This window comes from Numenius arquata, chromosome 24 (genome assembly GCF_964106895.1).
Source record: "Numenius arquata chromosome 24, bNumArq3.hap1.1, whole genome shotgun sequence".
In the NCBI taxonomy this organism is placed as follows: Eukaryota; Metazoa; Chordata; class Aves; order Charadriiformes; family Scolopacidae; genus Numenius; species Numenius arquata.
The window spans coordinates 561,027-584,453 of NC_133599.1; the positions used below are offsets into that span (position 1 = coordinate 561,027).

At 46.0% G+C, this 23,427-nt stretch overlaps 1 protein-coding gene across 1 annotated transcript; it reads right to left on the reverse strand.

Moving 5' to 3' along the window:
- Positions 1-656: 656 nt before the first annotated feature.
- LRIG2 (leucine rich repeats and immunoglobulin like domains 2) lies at positions 657-22,405 on the reverse strand. Its single transcript, XM_074163163.1, is given in 18 exon segments — positions 657-886; positions 1,506-1,793; positions 3,058-3,207; positions 3,704-4,153; positions 4,929-5,210; positions 6,120-6,440; positions 7,607-7,770; positions 9,181-9,249; positions 9,388-9,459; positions 10,297-10,377; positions 13,103-13,246; positions 13,502-13,645; positions 14,260-14,403; positions 14,536-14,679; positions 15,182-15,316; positions 15,798-15,872; positions 16,382-16,453; positions 22,305-22,405. Coding segments are annotated over 16 exon segments (2,889 nt in total). The 5' UTR covers positions 15,869-15,872; positions 16,382-16,453; positions 22,305-22,405.
- Positions 22,406-23,427: the final 1,022 nt, after the last annotated feature.

Below are 23,427 nucleotides of genomic sequence, written 5' to 3' on the forward strand. Positions count from 1 at the left end.
AAAAAAAACCCCACCCAAAACCCATATGGCTTGATACATAGCTGTCAAGACTAACAGTATGATACATACTTTGGCATAATAAAAAATATATTTACATTACAGCCAACACATTTATATGCTTAGTGTATACAAAATATTTATAAATGCAAATTTATTTACAACTAGAGTCCATTATTCATAGGAGAAAACAAGCCCCAAAGTTAGACTGGTAACAGGCGCCTGCCAACAGTCTAAGGAACAAAAAGCTGGCCAAGAGTTTTACGCTTACAATTACTGGGGAATTCCATGCGGAGGCCCTGAACATTTGTTTCCAAGCAGACAATGCAGTGTGAAATAGCTCTGCATTCTTGAGAGATTTTCAAAGCATGCACCAACAAAAAGGCTGCTCCCAACATCAGAAAATCCATGGTTTAATGCTATTCTTGTGGATATCACTAACCATCCATGTTTCTGTTGCACATTCCCATTTTCCAATACACAGAAATCCAGGGAAAAGGGGCATGTGCCACCTCCTCCTTAGGAGCCTGGCTCTGCTCAGCCAGCCTGGCACCGCAGACATACGTACACAGGCATCTTTGGCCTTGGGTTAGTCCTGAGGTAGTGAATACAAACAGTCAGTTGGTACGGATTTGCTTTCAAGCCTTCATATTAGTGTCTTACGTGGTTTCACTGTAGTCATGAATGTTCCGTGTCCTATTAAAGTCAAAGTTATGTTCACGTAACCTGTGGCAAGGTCTGGGTGAGGCAGCATGTTCCCGGTCGCTCTCAGTGACGCCCTCGCCTCGGGGAGGCCGCGGGGTCTCACGGGCCGACTGCTGATGCAGAAAGTGGGGGTGAGAGAGCGCGAGGTCGGGGTTTACTCCCCATAAAGGCAGCTGGAAGGGCTCTGAGAAAGAAGAATTAAAAGACGAACAGGAGTGAGTTCATGATAAACACACACAAAGTTTCGACAGATTTGAGTCGTGCAACCCAGGAATAACAGTATTTCTGAGGTGATTTTCTCTATTTTTGAGCGCATGTTTTACTGGATGCCCTCCCATTTCAGCAATTTGTTACCGTGGCCACAAGCAACACGCATAGTGTCCACCTGAATTTTTAAAAAGGCTACCTGGAAGAAAGTCAAGATAAAACCAATCAATTTACACACATACACACAAAGATCTTTTGGAGTTCTTTGAAAGTCAGGCCAGCTCAAACAGAAGGGCTGTTTCAACTTCCTGTGTGAAGCTTTAACTCTTGGCTTGACTTTGAAGTACATGTAAGGGATCGCATTCCACAAGCTTTAAGAGGTGAACTGCAGATTAAGAAATACTACTTTTTAACATCAACCTCTTCACCTCTTGGGTACTGGATGCAAACCAAGGGCCGGTTCTGAGAACAGGCAGTTAATAACCAGAGTTACTCCACAAACTATGGTCACTTGAAGAATTAGCTGTGCATCAACAGCGAAGGGCAGCGAAGGGATGGACAGAGGGAATACAGAGCAACAAAAGGGAAAAGGGGACACTCACCATTAATCTGCTGGGAGGAGACTTTCTTTTCACTCATTTTGTCATGGCTGGTAAGGAAGATGGATATGTCTCTCTCTGCAAGGAGATTCTCAAGAGCACTGGTGTCATGCTGGGCACGTGCTGTGTATGCTTCCTTTGGCATCTGCACCATGAGATTAGGGAGAGTTTGATCCAGGGAGTCCTCTTCTGCGATGTAGGCATAGGGACAGTACTCCCGTGTCCTGGAGTAGATGTTTGCATTGTCGTAACAGTCCGAGCAGATCACCAAAGGCGCTGTGCCACCTGATAAACATGATGGAAAACCAAAATGCTCTCAGAGAGGATAAGGATGCTTGATTTCCATAGACTCTTTCATGCTTAGCATGATCATGGTACTGCAGCGGGACAGTTTGACAGGCCTTTACACAGTTAAGGTGCTAACAGAGTCCCCAGTGTGACTGTTCACTGCAAAATCACAGGAGAAATGCTCTAGGTTCACCACGACCCAAATTGTCAACAGCACTGCCCTTCTGAGGCGGACCAGGGGAAACCATGGCCAGAAGCGAGAGCAATCTCCTGTTTGCTCTCCTGTTTCAAGGGCAGAAGGGTTCAAGCAGGTCCAACCAGCCCTGGAGCCAACCCAGAACACCCATCCACATCGGCCCACACTCTGCTCCAGACCTGTGACCTGCGTGCCCACACACCTCAGACTGGGTGATAAAGTGGTCCTTGAGAGGAGCTGCTTCTCCCTCCTGTCAGACTCCAGTGTCACAGGACAACAGACAAGAGGGAATGGAGCACAGGACAGATGTGAAAAACTCACACTGAACAGTCACTTTTGAAAGCCAGCCTACATGAGGATGCCTCCTCAGCATTTGGATAGTAAAAAATGGCATCTCTGGAGACTCAATTACACAAATATCCCGAAAAGCATGCAAATGAGGTAGGGAAATAGTGCAGACCCTTTAATCATGATTGTAGGAAGTGGACTTTATGTCTGGCAGAGGCAGTAATTTTATGGCAAGGACAAAAGGTACAGCAAATCATCTTCTAAGAGAACTTTATTTCCACCTCCATTTCTTGGACTCCTGAGGTGCCAAAGGAAAGAAACAACATAAAAATCTACCTTGCCATTTAACATAGGAATTCTCTAATGGCATCCCCACCGTGCTGAAGAGATCACAAACCCTGAAGCACAGAGCCTCTGGAGGGAACTGTACTACTCTGGCACCTGAAGGACAGCAGTCATGACATCTATGTGCAAAGGCACTCGGAGCAGACATTAGTCCCGACATTGCTGGACCAAAGATTAAACAATGCACACAGAATGCAAAAGCCTTGATAGCAGAATATGAACAAACACTAGAAGAAAACCAGGAGATGCCTCAAACTCAGAATGACCAATGGAAATTTTCGGATCAACCTGAATTCTTCTCTAGGAGAAGTCACCTTTGGTGCTAACGTGCAGCACCAGGCTGCATTGTGCCATGCCGCTGCCAGCTCCCAGGGCCAGACGGCGCACTGCCATCCTGCGGGAGCACAGCACACACGCGAGGGCTTTGCTTACCGTCTGCACCTTTGTGCACGAAGCCACCGGCGGGAGGCATGAGCTGCTGATGGCTTCCTGCCTCTGAGTGACTGTAGCCCTCCTGAGGCTCGGACAGAGTTCCCTGGGAGGAGAGATAGCTGGGAATGTCTGCAGGCAGGTTCATTTCCTCTGCAAGGCAGAATGAAGATTGAGGACATTAATGGCTCAGTGTGACGATTTCAAGGTAGTACTAACACTATTACCCACATTAACAAAAGCATCATCCAGAATTTCTCACAGGTAACTCACAGTTACCTTTTTTCTACCTCAGTCACTAGAAGTCCATACAGCTACCTCAAAACGAACAGGGCCAGAAAGGAAACTTACACACATTATTCCAGGTCCTGAAAACATTTGTTAGTTTGTTCAAATATTTATTTCCAAACTTTACTATATTCCCCTCAACGTAGAACAAATCTAGTGTGTAAGGAATTAAATTAACACACTTTTGATATTTTAAAAAGCCTCTAAAATTAAGGAATTTGAGAAAATCCCCAAAGAGATTTTAGAAGGAAGCCTTTGTTCTTCAATCTAATCCATCTGTAATGAATTGAGACACTTCACCACTGTTAAAGAGTGCTTTGGATTAGAAACAGGGCTGAGGACTGCTCTTTCTGCACTTCACCTGTGTTCGTGATACTGTAATCCTCACTCTTCCTTCTCATGTGGTAGATGACAATAACCCACACCAGGGAGGTTCCCACCACACAGCACACCACCACAATAATGACAATGCCCACTGTTGTCCAGCCATCCTCCTCGTGGACGATGCCACCCTGGGAGGAGTCACAGTTTGGGGAGGCCAGGACGTGTAGGTAGATGTTGCCCCGCTCGGTGCCCAGGGTGTTGGACATGATGCAGGTGTACTTCCCAGCGTCCTCCAGTCCTGCATCCACAATGATCAGGAGTTGATTGGCCGCAGCAAAAAAATGCCGTTCTGTGACTGTCAAAGGGCCATCATCTTTGGTCCAGTTGAGGCGAGGGGCAGGGCTGCCACCAGCGATACACTGCAGGACAGCTGTCTCGCCCCGTGTCACTGTCCTGTCCTCCAGGGGCCTGATGAAGGAAGGAGTTTCTGTGACAGTGGAGAGAAAAAAAATAATTGTAAGAGAATGTCATTGTGCAACACCGGTATGTACTCCATGATATTTAAAAATCTGATCTTACAATCTGAACATAAACGTGAGCAATGAAACACAGGATTCGGGAAATCCTATGAGTTCAGCTCTTCCATGGATCAGTGCAGTAACTGCAGGCACAGCAAACATCCCCAAAATTACACCAGCCACAGTCTGCTTCACGTGCTCCAATTCTAAATGTGCATATGACCATAATGTTAAACGTCAGCGTCTTCAAAATACACTGCACTCTAGAAGGAACTGTCCTTCCAGCATTACTCCGTGTAGTTCATGTTACCTGCGACTGAAGCTCTTCTAAGACAACACAAATTATCTATTTACATGGCTGGATTGAGATGTGCCCCTCAGTTCTCTTCTGCACAGACCACACTAACTCCACTGGTCAGCGCTGTAGTTTAGCTTCTAAAGCTTCACTGTTCAAAAATCATGTCAAGTGCTGCATCCAAATGCCCCCAAACCATGCAAAGCAGATAGAGATGTTATTCCAGAGGCAGCATCCCTAAACTTCAAAAGTCTTCTCTTGTTCCTTATTGCAGAATACCATCTACGCCTATGGCTAGGTGTAGGTATTTTTGTATCAATACAAAAAATACAATATCTTTGTATTTTAACTTAATTCTTTAGGACTTAAGTTTGCTACTTACAGCTAAGCTACTCAACCACTGCAGAAGTGAAACGGTCTGTATGCAAGCAGAGATCAGAACCACTTACCCAACACGGTCAGGGTGGCGTTTGCTGACAATCCCCCCGCAGTGTTCTGTGCCATACAGCTATAGATCCCCATGTCTTCTATTTTCACATTGGCAATAAAGAACACATCATCCTCCGGCATGACGTGCATCCTCCTCTCTCGTGCAGCAGGGAAGTCTGTGCCACCGTCTTTCTGCCAGGAGATCTGTGGAGTGGGGTGACCCTCTGCAGCACACTCCAGCCGGGCCATTGCCCCAGTGCGGATGGTGAGATCCATGGGGGTTTTCAGGAAAGAAGGAAGCTCTGGATCAAAGTAGACACAGTTTCAGCAGGGGAAAAGCAGCAAAAGCTGCACAGCACAGAGAATACCTGAAAACAAGCAAATCTGAAACACGCCTGCAGTTCTCCCTAACAGAGAGGGGCAGATTCTTCTGAAGAACTGCACAGATTTTCAGCGGTCATTTCTAAGACCCTATCCTCTAAATTCAAGTACAGTATCTACAGGGTTCATTTAAGATGATCTGAAGAACAACGTTGCTCATAGGGAAAAGACAGGGAAGAGGTTTAGCCTTCTTCATCAGCCCTTTGACACACTTTTTCTCCCCAGTAATAGGAACTTCCACCTTGCCCATCCAAGTCAGCATCATCTGTTCCGGACAAGCAGAGGCAGCGCAGACACCCCTGCTCTTGGATACACGGGGGATCGGTGACGTACTGACTGATGGGTATGCTTGCGCCTTACCTCCCTTCCCTCAAGCCAGAATAAAAAGAATCATTATGGCTAAAACCAAAGGACTTCATAATAGACTTTTCAGAGTTTGTTTCCAGGCCCACAAGTTATTTTTAGCTGAATTTTCCCCAGCTTTACAAACACATAGGAAAGGTGCTTAGTTCTAAAGAGACAGCAGAGGGAGCTTTTAGTTTAAGAGACTTCTACCTCCATTAACCAGATGAACAACTGTGTTACAATGAAAGCATGGGAGGTATCTGCCCCTTTTGAGAAGTGAACAGAAGGCTTCTCACCCACAAAAAAAAACCCCAACTACTTCTTTCCTGCTTTACAAAAAGTAGTATAAATTTGATGCTTCTAAATACTAGTGAGACAGTCCTGCAAGACTATTTTGGGCCAGCTCTAGTGAAAAACAGACGTATGGCTATTTAAATAAAGCTTGAGGTTACAAGTGCTTCTGCTTGGCGACCATGACTGCTTACCATTAACAGTCAGCTTGGCTTTGTTGGAGTAATTGGAGCCAAAGTGATTGGTGACGATGCACTGATACTTCCCCTCATCAGTGAAGTTCACATTGAAGAGGTGCAGGACGGTGGTGTACTCCACCACCTCACCGCTCTGCTGCTGGTATCTGGCAAAATTCTCCACCTCCGCATCGTACAGCACCTCACTGTCCTTGCGCCAGGCCGTGGACATGGGGGAGTCACTGCTGCTCACAGCGCTGCACATCAGAGTCACGTTCATGCCTCTCAGAGCAATGGTGGTCTCAGGATGCACTCTTATCTGCGGCTTAGGGAAATTATCTGAAAATAAAAGCACCAAGGTTAGCTACTTTCCTCTTCAACTTGCAATTAATATTGCAAGGGAACTCACTCAAAAGACAATGTAAGCAGAAAGAAAGCTTTGGGAACAGATGTGCTGCTTGAGGTGCACATATTCAGCTATTTTCAGCTGGAAATCAAGCTGTGGAAGAGGATGAGAACCACATGAAGGCACACAGAGTGAGCATCACAGAGTAAGCATCGAGCACAGTCAGCGTAGAAGTGTGGTCTTGAGCAGTGGTCTGTATTTTGTACAACTGTCTGGAACTTGCTATATTTAGATCACACACAAAAGCCGTGTCAGCTGAAGAGCAAGACTATTTTACAAAGGACTGAGGCTTATTTTCAGATACTTTAAATATGTTGAAGAGCCTTTAAGTTCTACAACTACAAAGCATAGCAAGCTGGCAGTTCACCCTATCTCATCCCACTCGATGGGTTATTCCAATACCTATTATTTCAGCAAAGACATTCTTGTAGGCACACACAGCGTTCAGTGTCAGGCACCACTGTGATGATATTAGAATGGAGAAGCGGGTGCTTGCACCTACATGATGATTATTGTAGCCTTTACCACCAAAAGAATGAAAGAATTGCATATGCACAAGTGCTAACCCAGAAAATGGAACACCAGACTATTTCCAAGCCTGCCACAGACTTCACACGTGACTCTGGGCAAAGAGTCTCTCAGTTTTTCATCTCACAGTTCAGTTACAAAAATAAACAGGATTATGTCTGAAAATGTGGTGGCAGAGACCAGATAAACATTACACATACGGAGCATCAGAAAATGTTCCAGAGTATTAACTACTCCAGCCTTGCTGGTACGGACAAGCACCAGTAAGGAAGTGTCAAACAGCCCTTCAAAGCTGAATGTGTTCATAAGCAGGGAGAACGGAAGCATAATCAGGTATTAACAGTAAACGAAAAACAATGCCTCTCGCAGTGCTCAAATACAACAAAACAGAGCAAAGAGAAACAGAGTTAATCCCACACCCCAAAGCAGACCCAGCAACAACCACAGCCCCATGCGTGCGCCACGGCCAAGCCCAAGCACCACCAGCAGTGCCACAGCCTGACTGCAGCAAGGCATCTGCACAGGTTTGTGTTACCATGGTTTTATACCAGAAGTCACTAAAAATACAAACCACAGACAAAGTCATCGGGGTCCACGCTGAGAAGGCTTTGCCCCGCCAGCCACTCGGGATGGGCACAGCTCAGGTTGACAGCCAGCTGGAGGTGGCCGTCAGCAAGCCACTGTGGCAGCCACTTCAACTGGCAATCGCAGAGTAAGCTGCTGGTGTTCAAAATGCTGCAGAAACAAGGCAAAATAAAAGTGTGATTAAAGTTTAGTATTTCACATTCCTACCTGTGATTTCATACAGCAAAACAACTTAAAATATATACATTCAGATATTTCAAGATTTCCAGTATTCTTGTATGTCTGTGGGTATTTATTATAGTGTGACCTATACATACTATAAACAATCCAGGAAAACCTTCCCTCTTATGACAGCATTAAAATCTTACATCTTTTTTTAATTCTAAAGAAAACAATCTTAGATTTTCAACTATAAAAAAACATTAGGCCTGTCTCTACAATTATCTCATCCCTCTTTAAAGCAATTAAATAGAACATAACACTACAGAGCAGCTCTATGTCTCAAATACTTGCTGTTATGAAATAAGCCTCAATATTCATTTTCATGCTATCATTTTAAGAATGAAAGTGATTTGTTTCACACAGGTATGTACTACAGATTGTTTTCTCTGCTCCACAGAACTGCAAGCAGGAAACAACGATGGGTCACTTTTCCCCCAGCACCTGCTTCCAAAGTTTCCCAACTGTTAGGTACAAGTAACCAACTGGAGAAAGCCCCGTTTCCCCCAGAGAGCCCTGTGGACCCCCTGGAGAGCCCCGCAGCTGGAGCAACCCAGCAGGGAGAGCAGCAGTACAACAGCCCAAGGTTCTGTCCTGCTTTCGGCCCGTACATACCTACAATTCCTCACTTTTAAGATACGTTAGACAATGCAATGAAAGTCTTGTCTTAACACCTAAAATACTTCTCCTCGAAGTGGCAGATTTTGCAGACTAACAGTCCATCTGGCCAAGATTAACTAATTGAGTAACAGTTTTAAAACAGATTACACGAAATTCAGATACTTCATCTCAGGTAGAGGTAACTGTGTTACAGTAGGATTAGTCTTGGGTGTGAAGGTCACTTCACATTATAATTCTTTAAATGTCTGAAGATCACAAGAGGCTCTGACTGCTTAAGCATCTGTTGAGCAAGTAAAAATTTTTTGGCTAGCTGTGAATATGAAAGCCCCTTCTTAGCCCCAAAAACGGGATGACAAAATGTAGCGTTTGCTAACCCCCCTGAAAGATTCCTGATGAATTTCTTTTGTTCACTGTCTACATGCTAGTGTGTGCTGAGTTTGCTGCAAAATCTTCAGATATTAAAAACCTAATGGTTCATCACAGCAAGAAAAAATGATTTTCTACTAATTGCAACTAAGGAAACGGAGGTGCAGATTTTATCAAACCTTAAATCCAAAGTACACCGCTACCAAATTTGAGTTGGAAATTTATCAGCATTACTTTAACTATTTCATGATGAAAGCAGACACACAGTCAGCTTCATCCAGTCCTACAATGGCTGAAGGATTCTTTACAAGATAAGACTTGTAAAGAATCTGTAAATAATTGTCATGAACTTACAGCTCCTTCAGGTGAGCCTGGGCAAATGCATTTTCTTGGATGGACATTACCGCATTGTTGCTTAAATCCCTGTAAATTAAGCAAAGAGAACAATAATGGGTACATATGATTTCATGTGCTACCTTCAGTTAAATTCTTAAAAATTTGAGAGCAAAACAAGACTGAAGTTGACAAATAACTACAAGTTCTATAAAGTAAATTACTTACAAATGTTCAAGTCCTTCAAGACCAGAGAATGCTTTTTTGGTGATTGACTTAATCTGGTTTCCTTGCAAGATTCTGAAAGACAAAGCCCCCGAACCCAGAAACAAGTCTGAATGTCAATATGAGTTCACAAATAAGACTAAAGGAAGTTCCCTGTGATGTTTAACTAAGTTTTTTTCAAATTCTACCAGAGTCAAAAGATCAAATTTTTTTTTTTTTTTTTTTTTTTTTTTTGAGTTTAACAGCTCTACTAATTTTACCAAGAACAGGCTTTCTTTTCCATTTTTAACTTTGGGATTTGAGTTAGAGACGTGTCAGAAGGTAATTCAAGTCAGCAGAAGGAAGCAGTGACAAGTAGAACTGGGGAATGAAGCAGTAACATCCCAATCCGCCGCGATCCCATTAGTGCCTGAGACTGCACCCTCACACCAACCTGTTGTTGTAAGTAATGTCTGTAGCTCCACAGGATGAAGCTTCCTACAGAGCACGTGACACTGGATGAAAAGTGCATGGTCTAAGCACTGAAAAGCTGTTAGTTCAATAGTGGCTCATACTTGCTCAAAAAAAAATTATTTTTTTTTTTTTTGAAAAGTGATAGCTTTTACCCAAACTAAAGAATCACGCAGCAGGACTGGGCTGTTCAATATTAAATGCAGTCAAATACTTATGCTTAATTTCTTCAAATTGCTACTTGTGAGGTGATCCTAAGCTACACAGATCCATGCTCCCAGACACAGAGCCCAAGCCAGTACCAAGAATTTGTAGCACAGGAGGGGAAACACACTGAATACAGCTGCCAAGCAGAAAGGCTTTCTGCCTCGTGTCACTGATTTACCATCACTTAGTATTTGCCCTCTCCCTCTACTCTGCATGCGGGGAAGTACTGTCATTTCAGTGGTTTGCTGTACGTACAGTTTGTCCAGCCTGCTGAGACCCACAAACGCTTCATTTGCATCTTCTATGGCCCAGGAGATCTCATTGTTCCGCAAGTCCCTGCAGGAGAAGAGCTTTCTTGTAAAGAAGCCTTGTAACACCGTCACTGCCACTGCTCGGGAAGAGCCGTACTGGTGTACGGGCTGCGACAGTGCTCTGGCACAGTGTCACCTGCGGGGGCTCAAATCTATGCTAAAGCTAAGCCTGTCAGAAGATGAATATTCCATCCCAGAGATGCAAGGGAAAATAGAATTGTTCAAGATCAGTTCCACAGACAGAACCACAAACAAATTCTGCAGTACAACTTCTCGATGTGGGAGTGAAGGAAAGACCCAGTCTGACCAGCACCCGTCATGTGATGGACTATTCACCAGGAGCTGGGAGAGGCTCCTGAGGCAAGTTGCTTCATGTAAGTGAATTAACCAATACACCAGCAGCATTAATCTTCCCAAGTAACAGGCTTATAATAGCATTAGCATATTAAGAGATTACACACAGGTTAGAGTGTAAGGCTGCCAGGAACAAAGTAGTAGATTTTCAGAATGAAGTTGATATTCTGCTCACAAATCTTGTTACCAGCTAATGGGATTCCTGTCTGACCTCTGCACAGCACTTCGGCCCCTCACGTCTGAACAGCAAAAGCAATATGGTTTGGGAAGGACTAAGCACTTTTTAAGAGTGAAGGTGAAATAAATTCAGCTGCATTTTTAGCCTACATGGCATAGACTGAGCCAGGAGTTTCTGTCAAGGCCACAGTTTCTGTCTGGTTTGGTACCACTAAGCACCCAAGTTCCTGCAGACAGAAGGGTGCTTAAAGGAAAACTCACCAGTGAAGAGCAGCCTGTACTGCATTTTACCAGGTATTACATGCATCAGCTTGATGGAACTTCCAAACAAGCCAAGTGAGACAGAAAGCCAGCTACGCAGGCTGCAACTGGTGACACCATCTCATATAAACACTTCATTCCTTGTGCAAATGGTGGAAAAACGAAGTATCTACTTTCCCTTGGGTGAGACTGTAAACGCGCAGAACACCATCCCGGAGGGATCCATCTCCAGGACATTATCAGTGGAAACACATTATCTTCTCATTTTTCTTACTTTGAAATAGAAGTTATTGTTCTTGTTCTTTATACCATGCAGGAGTCATTTCCACAATTAATGTATAAAACACTTTAAAGTTTAGGACAAAAAAGAATTCCATGATTCATGTATAACAAGGTCTTAACAAATACGGCATTGATACTTGCTCACAGTAAGTATTTTCCTCTGAAAATTATTCAAGCTAAAGTACTCAACAATGTGATCTAATGAGAAGAACAACAAGATGAATAATATGCCAAATTTATTTCCAAGTTGCTAATTCTTGTGAGTTGAAACTTGTTTCTGGAATTACCTTCAGGTCTGCTCCAGAATTTTCGATTGGGAATGCTGGAGGGGTGTCAATGCCAAGCTACTCACAGGGTTATGAAGTAAATAATGTGATAATATGTAAAACTTCAAAACTTCAGTGCTATTCTTAGACACACCTTATTCCTTCCTACCTTCCTCTGGTTACTTTGTTGTTAATATACAGTTTTACAGTTTATTCTCATTAATTAAAGCCACATTGCAGAATAGAGGCAGGAGCTGAACATATGGAGAAATATTTACCCCAGCCTCAGCACTGAACCAGCCCATACACAAGCAACAGTGGAACTAATCCGACAGCAACACGGTATCTCCTCTTGTTTGAAGTATTTTTACACTCCACTACTCAGACCACTAAGCAAAATGAGAGAGCAGCCCCAAAGAAAAGCCGCTCATTGTGTGAGCGGAGGACCTGGCTCCTCACGCCCGGCTGGGCACCAATGCTGGAGCCCTGCTAATCACCCCTGCTCCATCCTACAGCTAATCACCCCTGCTCCGTCTTGCAGCTAATCACCCCTGCTCCGTCCTGCACATTCCAGCCCTGCAGCCAATGGCCCGGCCCGTGGCTGCGGGCGCCCCCGAGGAGCCCAGAAAAACCTACTAATTAATCTGCTCTTGTTCTTTTTCATGGTACTCTAAACCTAAGAAATTAGTTTTAATTATTTCATTAAAAGGTTGCATTAAGGTTAACAGAATATGACCGCTTACATAAATCTCTCTGGTGAGTTTGCTTATTTAAGCATTTATTTAATGAACTGACAGAGGGGTTATAAACTTTCACTCCTTTCTTAACTACCATTGTTTAGGATGATTACAACTGCTCAGATCTACTTGGGACACTTGGGTTTTTATTAAGAGCCAGGAGTGAGGCTTTTCTTGTCAGAAGTACCAAACAGCTGCTGGAGAAGGCCCTGGCAAGCGCAGAGCTGTGCCTTCTAGGACACTGTGTCCTCTGGGACGCTGTGCCCATGGCCACAGCGAGGCCAGCTGAATGGCACCTTCGGCAACCAAAGGGATTCACCGCTTGGGTCCTGTGGTTCCAGCTTCTGGAATAACAAGAGGTCCAGACTGACCATTCACTTCACAACTGGCATTTATGCCAGCTGCCTACCCACACCTTCCCAGAACCCGTATGATGCAACCGGGCACTCAACTTTCCTTATCACCACTAAAATTAAGTAGTTGGTTTGTTTTAGCTGGGCCAGAATTCTGTTATCTCGGCACACCAAAAATTATCAGCCCTGCCACCTGTGGGCAGGACACAAACACTGCCAAACCACTGATCTCAGCCTCCACACTGCAAGATTCTTGTCTTTGTTTGCAAAAGCTTCACCGCATTAAACTGAGATTTCAACTAGAAGCTGGCTGTACTTACAAGGTTCGAAGATTTGTCAGACCTCTGAACACACCATCAGCGATGTGACTAATGCGATTGTCACCCAGGTTTAGTTTCTCCAATAAACCAAGTCCCACGAAGGCAGACTCCTTGAGGCGAGTCAGCTGGTTGTACGACAAGTCTCTAGAAACATGGAACACACACTTTAAGGGCAAGCGGGCGGGAATTAATTATGAAGATACTATCAAACTTGATTAACTATTGTGTTTTAATTTCTCTAACGGAACACTTATTTTTATAAGTAAAATACACAGCATTACGAAGGCCCAACAAGGAAACTGAGTACTTCCTTTGGTAATTCAGTCCTGCTACATGTGTGCTGGCCAATCCCTTATTGCAACACTACAAAATCCCAAAGAAAAGCAGCCCAGGACTTACAGCTCGGAAAGCCTTTGGCAGAACTCCCATGCATCTGGACTGATCCTGTTAATGGCATTCTGGCTCACATAGAGCTGTTGCAGCGTCCGCAGGCCATACAGCCAGCCCTTGTTTACTTCTGTTAAGTTATTATGTTCCAGTTCTCTAAGGAATTAGAAGGAAAAACATTTGCCAAATAGATAATCAATGAAACACATATTTACAAAATTTCATCTCCTAGATCTCAAAATGATTTACTAACATTAAACCTCAGGCAACCCAAAATGCACAATTATATTGATTCCACTGAAACCAAAACAGCGAACTAAAGTATATGAAGAACTGAATAACCCGACAACAGCTGCAGTGTGTGGCAGAAGCAAAACTGTAATCTCTGTTCTCAAAGACTCCTCCTTTTTAAAAAAATCTTTTGCTACCACTGCAGGGCACACCCTGTGCTGTCTCTGTCAGTTGGTCACACAACAGAGAACCATCCCATCCTATGGGGAGTGCAAATGAAAACCAGCAAAAAGCAACCTACAGAGCCACAGCATTTTTGGTAACCATGCGGGAAGGAGGTGGAAACAGAGCCACTATCTTTCTACCTCTGAAGTAACCAAACATGATGTCAAAATAACGGGAAAATACAGATCCGTAAACTCATTTCCCGTGATGCTCATCAGTATCTCAGCACAGCCTCGATGTACAGGAAGCCGTACAGGACACAACCCTACCCAGTCAGAGTCCCTCAAAGAAATTCCACGACTGGGCATACTCACAATTCTTCTATATTACCCAGGCCAAAGAACGCTCCATCCATTAGTCTGCTAATCCCATTGCGCTGCATTTTTAAGGATTTTAAGGATTCCAGTCCTTGGAATGTGAGGCTTTCCACTATTTTAATCCGGTTCCTTTTCAGTTCCCTTTTATAAAGATAACATTCAAATATTAAGACATCTTTTGATAAGCACCAATTTGTGCAAGTCAAGAACACACACTGAGATAAACACCACAGCTGTAATGGCTGTTGTTAAGCTTTCAAGACAGCTACTTACAGAAACTGCACGTGGGGCAATTTGAAGATCTTTGGTGGAATCACACTAATCCTATTTCTGTTCAGCTTTACCACCATTAGTGAGCTGGACAAGTTATCAAGACAGCCTGCTTCTAGGGTAGTTATTCTGTTGTTACTCAGGTTCCTAGGAAAGGAAAAGAGGCCTTTCAGAACACAAAGAGTTTTATGAACAGAACTGCACAAGCAATTCAGAGCGACCACTTATTACTAGAACTCAAGTCCCCTGTGAAATAGTATCAGAAATCTGCACTCTGGTATTCCAAACTAAATAATTTTCCCAAAGGAATCAGTGCTAGGAGTTGATTTTTACTGCTTGCCCATGCTTCAGTTAGACATGGTCAAGACAATGTCAACAGTGATTTACTCAAAATGGGTAGAGATCATCCCAGGTCCCTGCTGGCTGAACTACCTGCGCTCTGACAGCAGCAGTTAGTTGAGAAACTATTTGAGAAAATGCAGTACAGACTGGTATGAAAAATATTTTATTTCAAGCACTTTTGTAGCCACGTTGAGCACTGCTACCAGTTCAAAGGCACCCAGGGCTGCTGGGTTTAAGACAGGAACTTAGAGCAGAGTTAATGCTGTAGAGCCTGGAATCCCAGACGTAAGAGATCACTCGTACTTACAGGTACTTCAGTTGCATCCGTGGAAAAGACGATGCTTTAATTTCTGAGATAAGATTAGAACTAAGATCTAGATTTTCCAATGAAAGGTAAACTTGGAGTTGCTCAGCATTTATTTCTGGAATGGTATTGTGTACCCTGAAAAATACCAGCAACAAACATGATTATCAAAACATCCCATCCTTCAAGCTGTATAGGATTCTGTATACCAACATTATGAGCAAGCCCCTCAAAAAGCACACATACCACACTCTTCAGAGTGTTAATTCCTAAAGCAGTACTGAAAATCCAAGAGCTATTTGCCACCTTGGCATAGGAATGGATTCAAATTCTGGGGCCTGTAGCTTGGCTGCTCCTTGTGGGAACTGTCATTCCCAGACTGAATCCCTCCCCTTCAAAGCTGCCTGCCTTGGTTGACTGCATTTTATTGGTAATTTAGGGTGACTTGATTGTCTAACTGATTTGTATTACTTTAAAGAGTGCTTACATATTCCCTAAAGCACTTTAGATGAGTAGTGTTCCAAGACAAAAGAAACAATGTTTTTTCTGCAGCTTGATAGCAGAACTCTCACAATTCTCCCTTTTGTAAAGAGAAAAAGGAAACGAAGCTATTACTTACAGTGAGAGAAGAGTTATATTAGAAGTCGTTTCTCCAAAATACGGAATTTCACTTAGCTCATTGTAATTCATTTTCCTTAAAAAAAAAACAAAAAACAAAAAACAGCCAAACAAAAAAGATTACTGGCAGTTCAAAGAGAAGAAAAACCCTTCCCTTACACAGCAGAAATAACACAAAAGCATTTAACAATCTTGTTATGTTAATAATACTTAGCAGTTGTCAAAAGAGTCCCTGAATGCTTAAATACTAATAATTTGAGCAATTTAACAGTGAAGTGTGCTTATGTTTACCTTTTCCATGGATACAGTTACTTCTCTTTAACTTAAGATCAGCTACAGTCAAAACAAACACGTCTTGTCTCTTTTAAAAAATATTTGTCTTCTAATCTTTTATGAAAACATTTTCCGCTCACAAAGCATGGGTTTTATACATGAAGTGTGCTGCTAACACAGAGCACCCAGTTTTAATTAACTGGCACTGACTATTTCTATGAGTCAGACACGGTATCTAGACATGCAATGGAATGTACTAATTAGAACCAGGTAGGAAATCTGTAGAGTTTATCCTCATAAAAAACCACTTACACTTCTTGTAGTGTAGGAACAGACAAATCAATGCTCCAGTTGGATGACAATAAATGATTATGACTTAAATCCCTAGAGAACAGAGAGAAAAGTTATTCTAGCTCCTAGAATTAAAAAAAAAAAAAAAAATACCAAAGCCAAACACATACCCTTTATGCAACCTAAAAGTTTTAAACCGTATTTTTGATAGATGCAATTCCTCCTTCACCAGAGGAAGAGGTTCCTTCTGGTTCGTTCTTGTAGTCACTCACAATCAAAGTCCAAACAGTTCTATTTCTGTTTGAATCAAATAACTTTTTTGCTAAAAAGGCTTCTTGAAAGAAAGATCACATCTGCTGAGAGTGTTTCTCCTTTAAATCACAGCTTTATTGACAATACTTGCCTATCGCAAAAAAGAAACACTTGCCAGTGACATGAAAATAATTTCTGAGGAAGTGCCTGTTACTGAGCACTTCTCTGTGGCAGCCATCCCTGTGTTCTCAGCCTGCCCAGCTCCTCAAAGCGGAGAGGAGGCAGGGCAGGCTCACTGTGAAGGAACAACACACACACAATCCCCCAGGGAGCTGGGGGGGAGCGAAAGGGGAGGCTGGAAGCTTAGGGAAGGCAGGCTGTAGCACCAGTTGGTTTTGCTTGCAGGAAACAAAGGCAGGAGTTGGGTTGTTTCAATGGGCAAGAGAGTCCTGAAATCTGTTTTTAATGCTCATGCTGGATGCTGATGTTATTGCTTTAACTTTAAAGCAGCATTTGACTTTTACCTCGGACTTGGTGCATGAGACGTTATAAGAACAAATATACGCCAATGTGGGAGATCCAACTCCCTGGGCACGGGCCATCTCTATTTTGTGACGTGACTCAAAGCATGACCGAAAAGCCAGCCAGGTTTGTGATGGAAACCTGGCTCCAACTGCAGCAGTGAGGACAAACGGACGTCACTCCAAAGGGTGAAACCTGCTCGTCTTCCTGAGCCCTTTCTGGCACAAGCCCAGAGCTGAGACAACCCCTGAAGCTCGTGCCGACAGCCCGTGCCGTGGGGCACCGAACAACCCGGCATGGCCACGGGCCTGTGACACACGGCTGGTGCCCTTGCCACCGCCAGGAACACGTGTGACACACGGCTGGTGCCCTCGCCACCGCCAGGAACACGTGTGACACACGGCTGGTGCCCTCGCCACCGCCAGGAACACGTGTGACACACGGCTGGTGCCCTCGCCACCGCCAGGAACACGTGTGACACACGGCTGGTGCCCTCGCCACCGCCAGGAACACGTGTGACACACGGCTGGTGCCCTCGCCACCGCCAGGAAACCGTCCCTGGGTGCGTATAACACCGAACACTGCTGAGTATGTCAAAAATCTGTCTCTGCTCGTGAGCAGTGCCAGCTGTCAGTGAAGCATCACGCTTCTCACTCCACTTCCAGTTCTGACATCAAATACAGAGCTATAATGAGCTATCTGCAGCACTCCCTGTTCTCCTCCTGAGGAGTTCCCCTGATGAGGTCCTGTATCACTGATTCTCCCTCATAATTACAGAAGTAACACGGTACGTGTTTATTACGGCTAGTTCTAATATCGTCAGGCAGGCTACAGCTACACTGACACAGGAGACAAAATTATCCTTTAAGAACAAGACTACCATATATCTGTTAAACAGCATATTAAAATGGAATTGATCACAACCAGGCTCGGGCACTCCCGGCACCCACACGCAGGTCTGCTCCTGAAATAGCGTTGGGCCTGTGGGCGCCATCAGCTACACCGAGGGTTGAACCTGCCCCAAGACCCTGACCGGGGGAAGAAAAGACACTGAACTGGTGTCCCCACTGAAGAGGGGCTGCAGAACAAATTCAACCCTCACCGAGTACCAGTAAGTGTCCCTCGGAGGGTGTTAGTGCTGTCACAGGAACCCTCCACGCAGGGAAGACCTGCCGCTAACCAGAACCCAACGGGAGCAGCACCTGGATTTATTCATGCCGGTGCCCGTGGCGCTACCGACACCTTTGATCTGCAGGACCAGGGTCTGTCAGGAGGGAGCAGGGACTTGACAGGCTGTCATTAACTTCCACTCAGGCTCAGCAATAAAGATACTCTTCTGGCAATGAATTATTAAAATCCTGGGTGTCACTGCAAGTCAGACGGTTGTTAATGTATTCTTTCAACTACATCAAGATGCAAATTATAGAGATACAGCTGCAAACAGGTTTGCAAATAATTATTCATTCCTACAATTAAAAAAAGAAGAATCAAGGGAACCTGGAGAAGAGGACAATGCACAGGCAGCCACTGAACACTACTCTGCAGGCCTGCTCCCTCAATAAATATAATAATTAGGCCAATCCTAAATGCCAGTAATACATAAAAACAACTGAGTATGAAGTGCTGCGAGTGCCGAGGGCCTCTGGGCACGGCCCGAGGAGCCATCAGTCACGCTCAGCAGAGGGGCAGCGAGCAGCAGCGCTGATCCCAGAGGAAGAGTCTTTCCTGGATCTTTCAAACAGGCAGGCACCGGCCAGTGCCGAGGAGACTAATGCTGGCAGCAGTGGGTTTAACCGGAGCGGGCAGTGCTAAGCCACGCTATTTCCAAAGGACCCAAGGGCAACCAGTGGAGGAAGGACGCAAAAGTGGACACAGAAGATAACACCACACTCCTCAAGGTGTCCAGATACCACACTGACGAGCAGAACCATGCCGTGGGTGCTGAGCCAGAACAACCTGTGTGTCAGGCATGGTTAGCAGGCACTGACAAACATCTCGAGAGTCAGATTAATATGCAAAGAAAACAGAAACTTCATTTCTTCCTAAGGTTTTCAGGAAGAATATGGTTTAATAGAATAGCATATTACAGCTGGAAGGGACCTACACCGATTATCTAGTCCAACTGCCCGACCACTTCAGGGCTGACCAAAAGCCAAAGTAAGTTATTAGGGGCATTGTCCAAACGCCTCTTTAACACTGACAGGCTCGGGCCTGGGTGATAAGATCTGCTAACATTCGGGTGTTCCTCTCCTCAGAAGCCTACTGCCTTAGTAATAAGTTAGAAATTAAGATTTTAATTTAGAAATCCCAGGAAAGTATTTTTCTATTTACTCAGATTTGGACTACAGCAACATTTTCATTAACAGCAAGTTCTCTTTCAAGAAGCTGGGTATAGTTCATACTTCAACCAGTCCTAACATTATTTATATCTAGTTACTGTGACCAATGCTTTTCTTTTTGAAGTAGACTGACTGATCATTAAATACAAACTGAAATACATCGTATGATTTTGTGTTTATAGATCATTCAATCATACACCTAAGATTTCTGCTATCCTGCAGAACCAGATATGAACCCTTGCTCTGAAAAACCCAAAACTGAAGAAGCCATCATTTTAGAAGCTCTTGCATTTTTACTTAGGCCCATGTTATGCAAGATACAGAGCAAACATGCAAAATTTGTATTTTAGAGATGCATCTGGTATTGTATATAAAATCATCTAAACATTCTTTTTGAGCTGAAGTGGTTATTCATCTCAAGTAAACAAAACAGAATGCACACACCAAATTGATTACTGTATACTTAGTCCTGGAGAATGATCCTAATTCAACCCAACCGAGCTGGCTCCCTGCGGCACTGCGCTGGTACAGGTGGTGATGCAGCAACACACCAGCCATTCCAGCTGGAAAACACACGCTCACACAGAAAACCTGTTGTGAACAGCACTAGCTGAACTCATTAACTGATACCTAATCTACTTTTGTTCATCATCTCCCTAGTTACCAGCACATATAAACACACTTTCAGGCACCAGTGTGTGACTGGAAGGCAGCGACCACCAGCATCGTGCTTCCCTTTCCCCAACAAGCAGGGCCAGTGTTCCTTGTTCTAAAGAATGTAATGTTAAGACGCAGACACAAAAAAATATTCGTTATCTCTTTGACTTCCCTACCCTTTTCATCACCTGCCAGGTTATCCACAAAACAGATGTAATTTAGCAGGAAACATGAAGTTACAGTTGCCTGAATACTTCCGTCATGAAAAAAGAGTTCTGAAGGTGCTCTCCTGGCCTTATTAAAAACAAAAAAACAAAACAAAATCAAAATCCACACACACTGGAAGCATCATCTGCAAGTAGTTTGAAAGAGTTAGGAAAAACGAGAACTTTTAGTCCTCAAATTTAGGTGAAATGGTATCACAGAACTGAGAGGGAAAAACACATCAGGAACTTTTTCATGCAAGAAAAATTAAGGCTTTGATTAATTTATACAGCTTGTATGCATTATAGCTTGGTTAGATTCAGAACTGCTATAGTAGTTCTAGTGAAGAAAAAATGTCACCCCCACACACACACTTCATGTGCCAAAATCCTGAAAGCCACAACAGAGAACCTACACTTAATTACTGTTTGCAGCACATGTCAGATTGCATAACGCAGCCCAGCGCCAGCACCGCTTCTTCCCACCGCACTGTGTGCCAAGCACTTCCAAACACACCCTCCATCAGCTCGGAGAAAGATACAAGCATTTGTTGGAACTCGAAAACTTGCTCTGCAGACAGCGTGGGTATCGCTGGGTATCGTTCTGCTCATTAGCCCCCTGAGGAACCACCAACTCACCCTCCCAGGCACTGACACCCTCCCCAAGAAGTGCTAATGTTAAGGTACCTTTTTATAGGCACAAAAAGTTTTACAGACAAGTTAGTCGTATTTCTATGCTGACATACACATTTTTCTCTTAAACATTCCCTGTTGCTTCCCATGCAGGGAAGGAAGAGAACTACAGAACTGTGAAGGGGAAAGAAGGTGACAAGGCCTCCTTAGAGATGCCCAGTTTTTAATACAGATCGACCCTCGAGTCCTGCCGGAGGAACCCCTGGAGTTAACTGAACAGCAGCTTCCACACTTATGCCATCTCCCCAACAGGCTTTTTTTCTTGCTCTGGAATACTGTTATTTCTATCAACAAGGAAACACAATGACTCCAAAAGGGTCATGGGAGAACTCCCTTGTGCACAAAGGTGTTTTTTCATATCCCTCATACTTCAGCACCTCTTCCACCCCAGCACGCCATAGCCAAAGGTGACAAATACAACAGTGACTGTGACAGTAAAGGCCAATGAAAGATAAAGGCATTACAGCACTCAACCCTGTGTGAATACTATTTAGTGTGTTGTCTAATTAAACTCTTGGGAGCAGAGACTAAGCGTAGCTCTTAATTGTTTTGTGGGTTTTTTTGAAAAACAACGGCAGCAAATGTGGAGTCCACAATGGTTTTCCTGAGGGAAAAGGAGGGAGTCACTGCGTTGCAAAGCAGCAAAGGGACACAGAGGAAATCGGGAGCAGTAGGAACTGCTACAGCACACAGCTGAACCAGGGGGCTGGAAGGAATATTTCCAAGCACAATCATAAGGGACTGTGTCCTACGGCCTGACCTGAAAAAGCATTAAGTCCTGCCTCCGCTGCTGTTCCCCAGCGTCTTACAAACCACAACCTGCTTCTGCTTCAGCCTCCTCTCCAACGTTATCCTCACACAGCAGGACAAGAGAAGCATGAAACCCATGCCGTGGCGACCCCCTTCCTTCGGGCGGCTGCTGGGGCAGGGCCCAGACCCTCTTCACCCCACGGCTCGCCCGCCGCTCCTGCCAGCCCCCGTGCCGCCGGGCCTTCCCTGCCGCCGCCGCCCCGGGCCTGCCCGCGGCGCTACCGGGCTCTGCGCGCCGGGCCCGTGAGAACCGCCCCCGGGCACCCAGCACCACCACGACCCGCCCCCGCGACAGCCCTCGGCCGCCGGGCCCCGCATTCCGCCGGGGCGCCGCTAGGCCCGGGGGCCCGGGCCCGGCCCCGCACACGCCCCCCCCCCCCCGCCACCACCCGTTAGGCCGCGGCCTGCGCGCAGCCCGCCGCCCGTTAGGCCCCGCGGCCTACGCCGCGCCCCGCCGCGTTCACTCACAGGCCCGTGGTGCCGGGGGGCAGCGGTGGGATCCTCCGCGGGCCCGGCCCGCCGGGCAGGCGGTGCCGGCTGCAGTCCAGCAGGCCGCGGCGGCAGGAGCAGGGCGCGGCGCAGGGCTCGGCGGCGGCCGCCCGCGCCCATAGCGCCGCCGCCGCTACCAGCACCAGCAGGGTCCGCGGCGGCGCCCCGCGAGCGATCCGCCCGCCCGGCCCCGCTCCCCGCATCCCCCGGCCTAGCGCGGCCCGGCCCGGCCCCGCGCCGCCCGCCCGGCCCGGCCGCCGCGCCCCGCCCCGCCCCGCGGCGCCACCTCAGCGCGCAGGCGGCGGGGGGCGTGGCCGAGAAAAGGGGGCATGGCCTTAGAGGGGGCGTGGCGCCAAATAGCCACGCCCCCGCAGGGCAGGCCGGCGGCGGCCGGGACCGGGAGCGGAGGGTCCCGCATCCCGCACGTACGTGCGGGATGCGGGACCCTCCGCTCCCGGTCCCGGCCGCCGCCGGCCCACGGAGGCTTGTCCCGCCCCGCCAGCCACGCGCTGTCACCAGGGTGTTGGAGTCGCTGGATGGCGTGGGCTGGAAGGGACCTTAAAGCCCCCCCCCCCCCCAGTGCCATCACCCCCAGCCCTGGGGCAGGGACACCTCCCACCAGACCAGGTTGCTCCCAAGCCCCCTCCAACCTGGCCTTGAAGCCTTCCAAGGATGGGGTTCAAGGCTTCTCTGGGCAACCTGGGCCAGTGCCTGAGGGGTCTCTGTGCCGGGGGCCGTGGATGCTGTTCACACACTGCCACCTCCTGGTCCCGGCCACCACTGGGACGGGACGTGCGTGTGGCATGGCCCTAATCTCCAATCTGAACCTCCCCTGGCACAACTTGAGGCCGTTTCCTCTTGTCCCATCACCTGTTCCTTGGGAGAAGAGACCAACCCCCCCCTGGCTACCCCTTCCTTTCAGGGAGTTGTAGAGAGCGAGAAGGTCTCCCCTCAGCCCCCTTTTCTCCAGGCTGAACACCCCCAGCTCCCTCAGCCTCTTGCATAAGACTTACTCTCCAGACCCCTCACCAGCTCTGTTGCCCTTCTCTGGACCCGCTCCAGCACCTCAATGTCTTTTTTGTGGTAAGGGGCCCAAAACTGG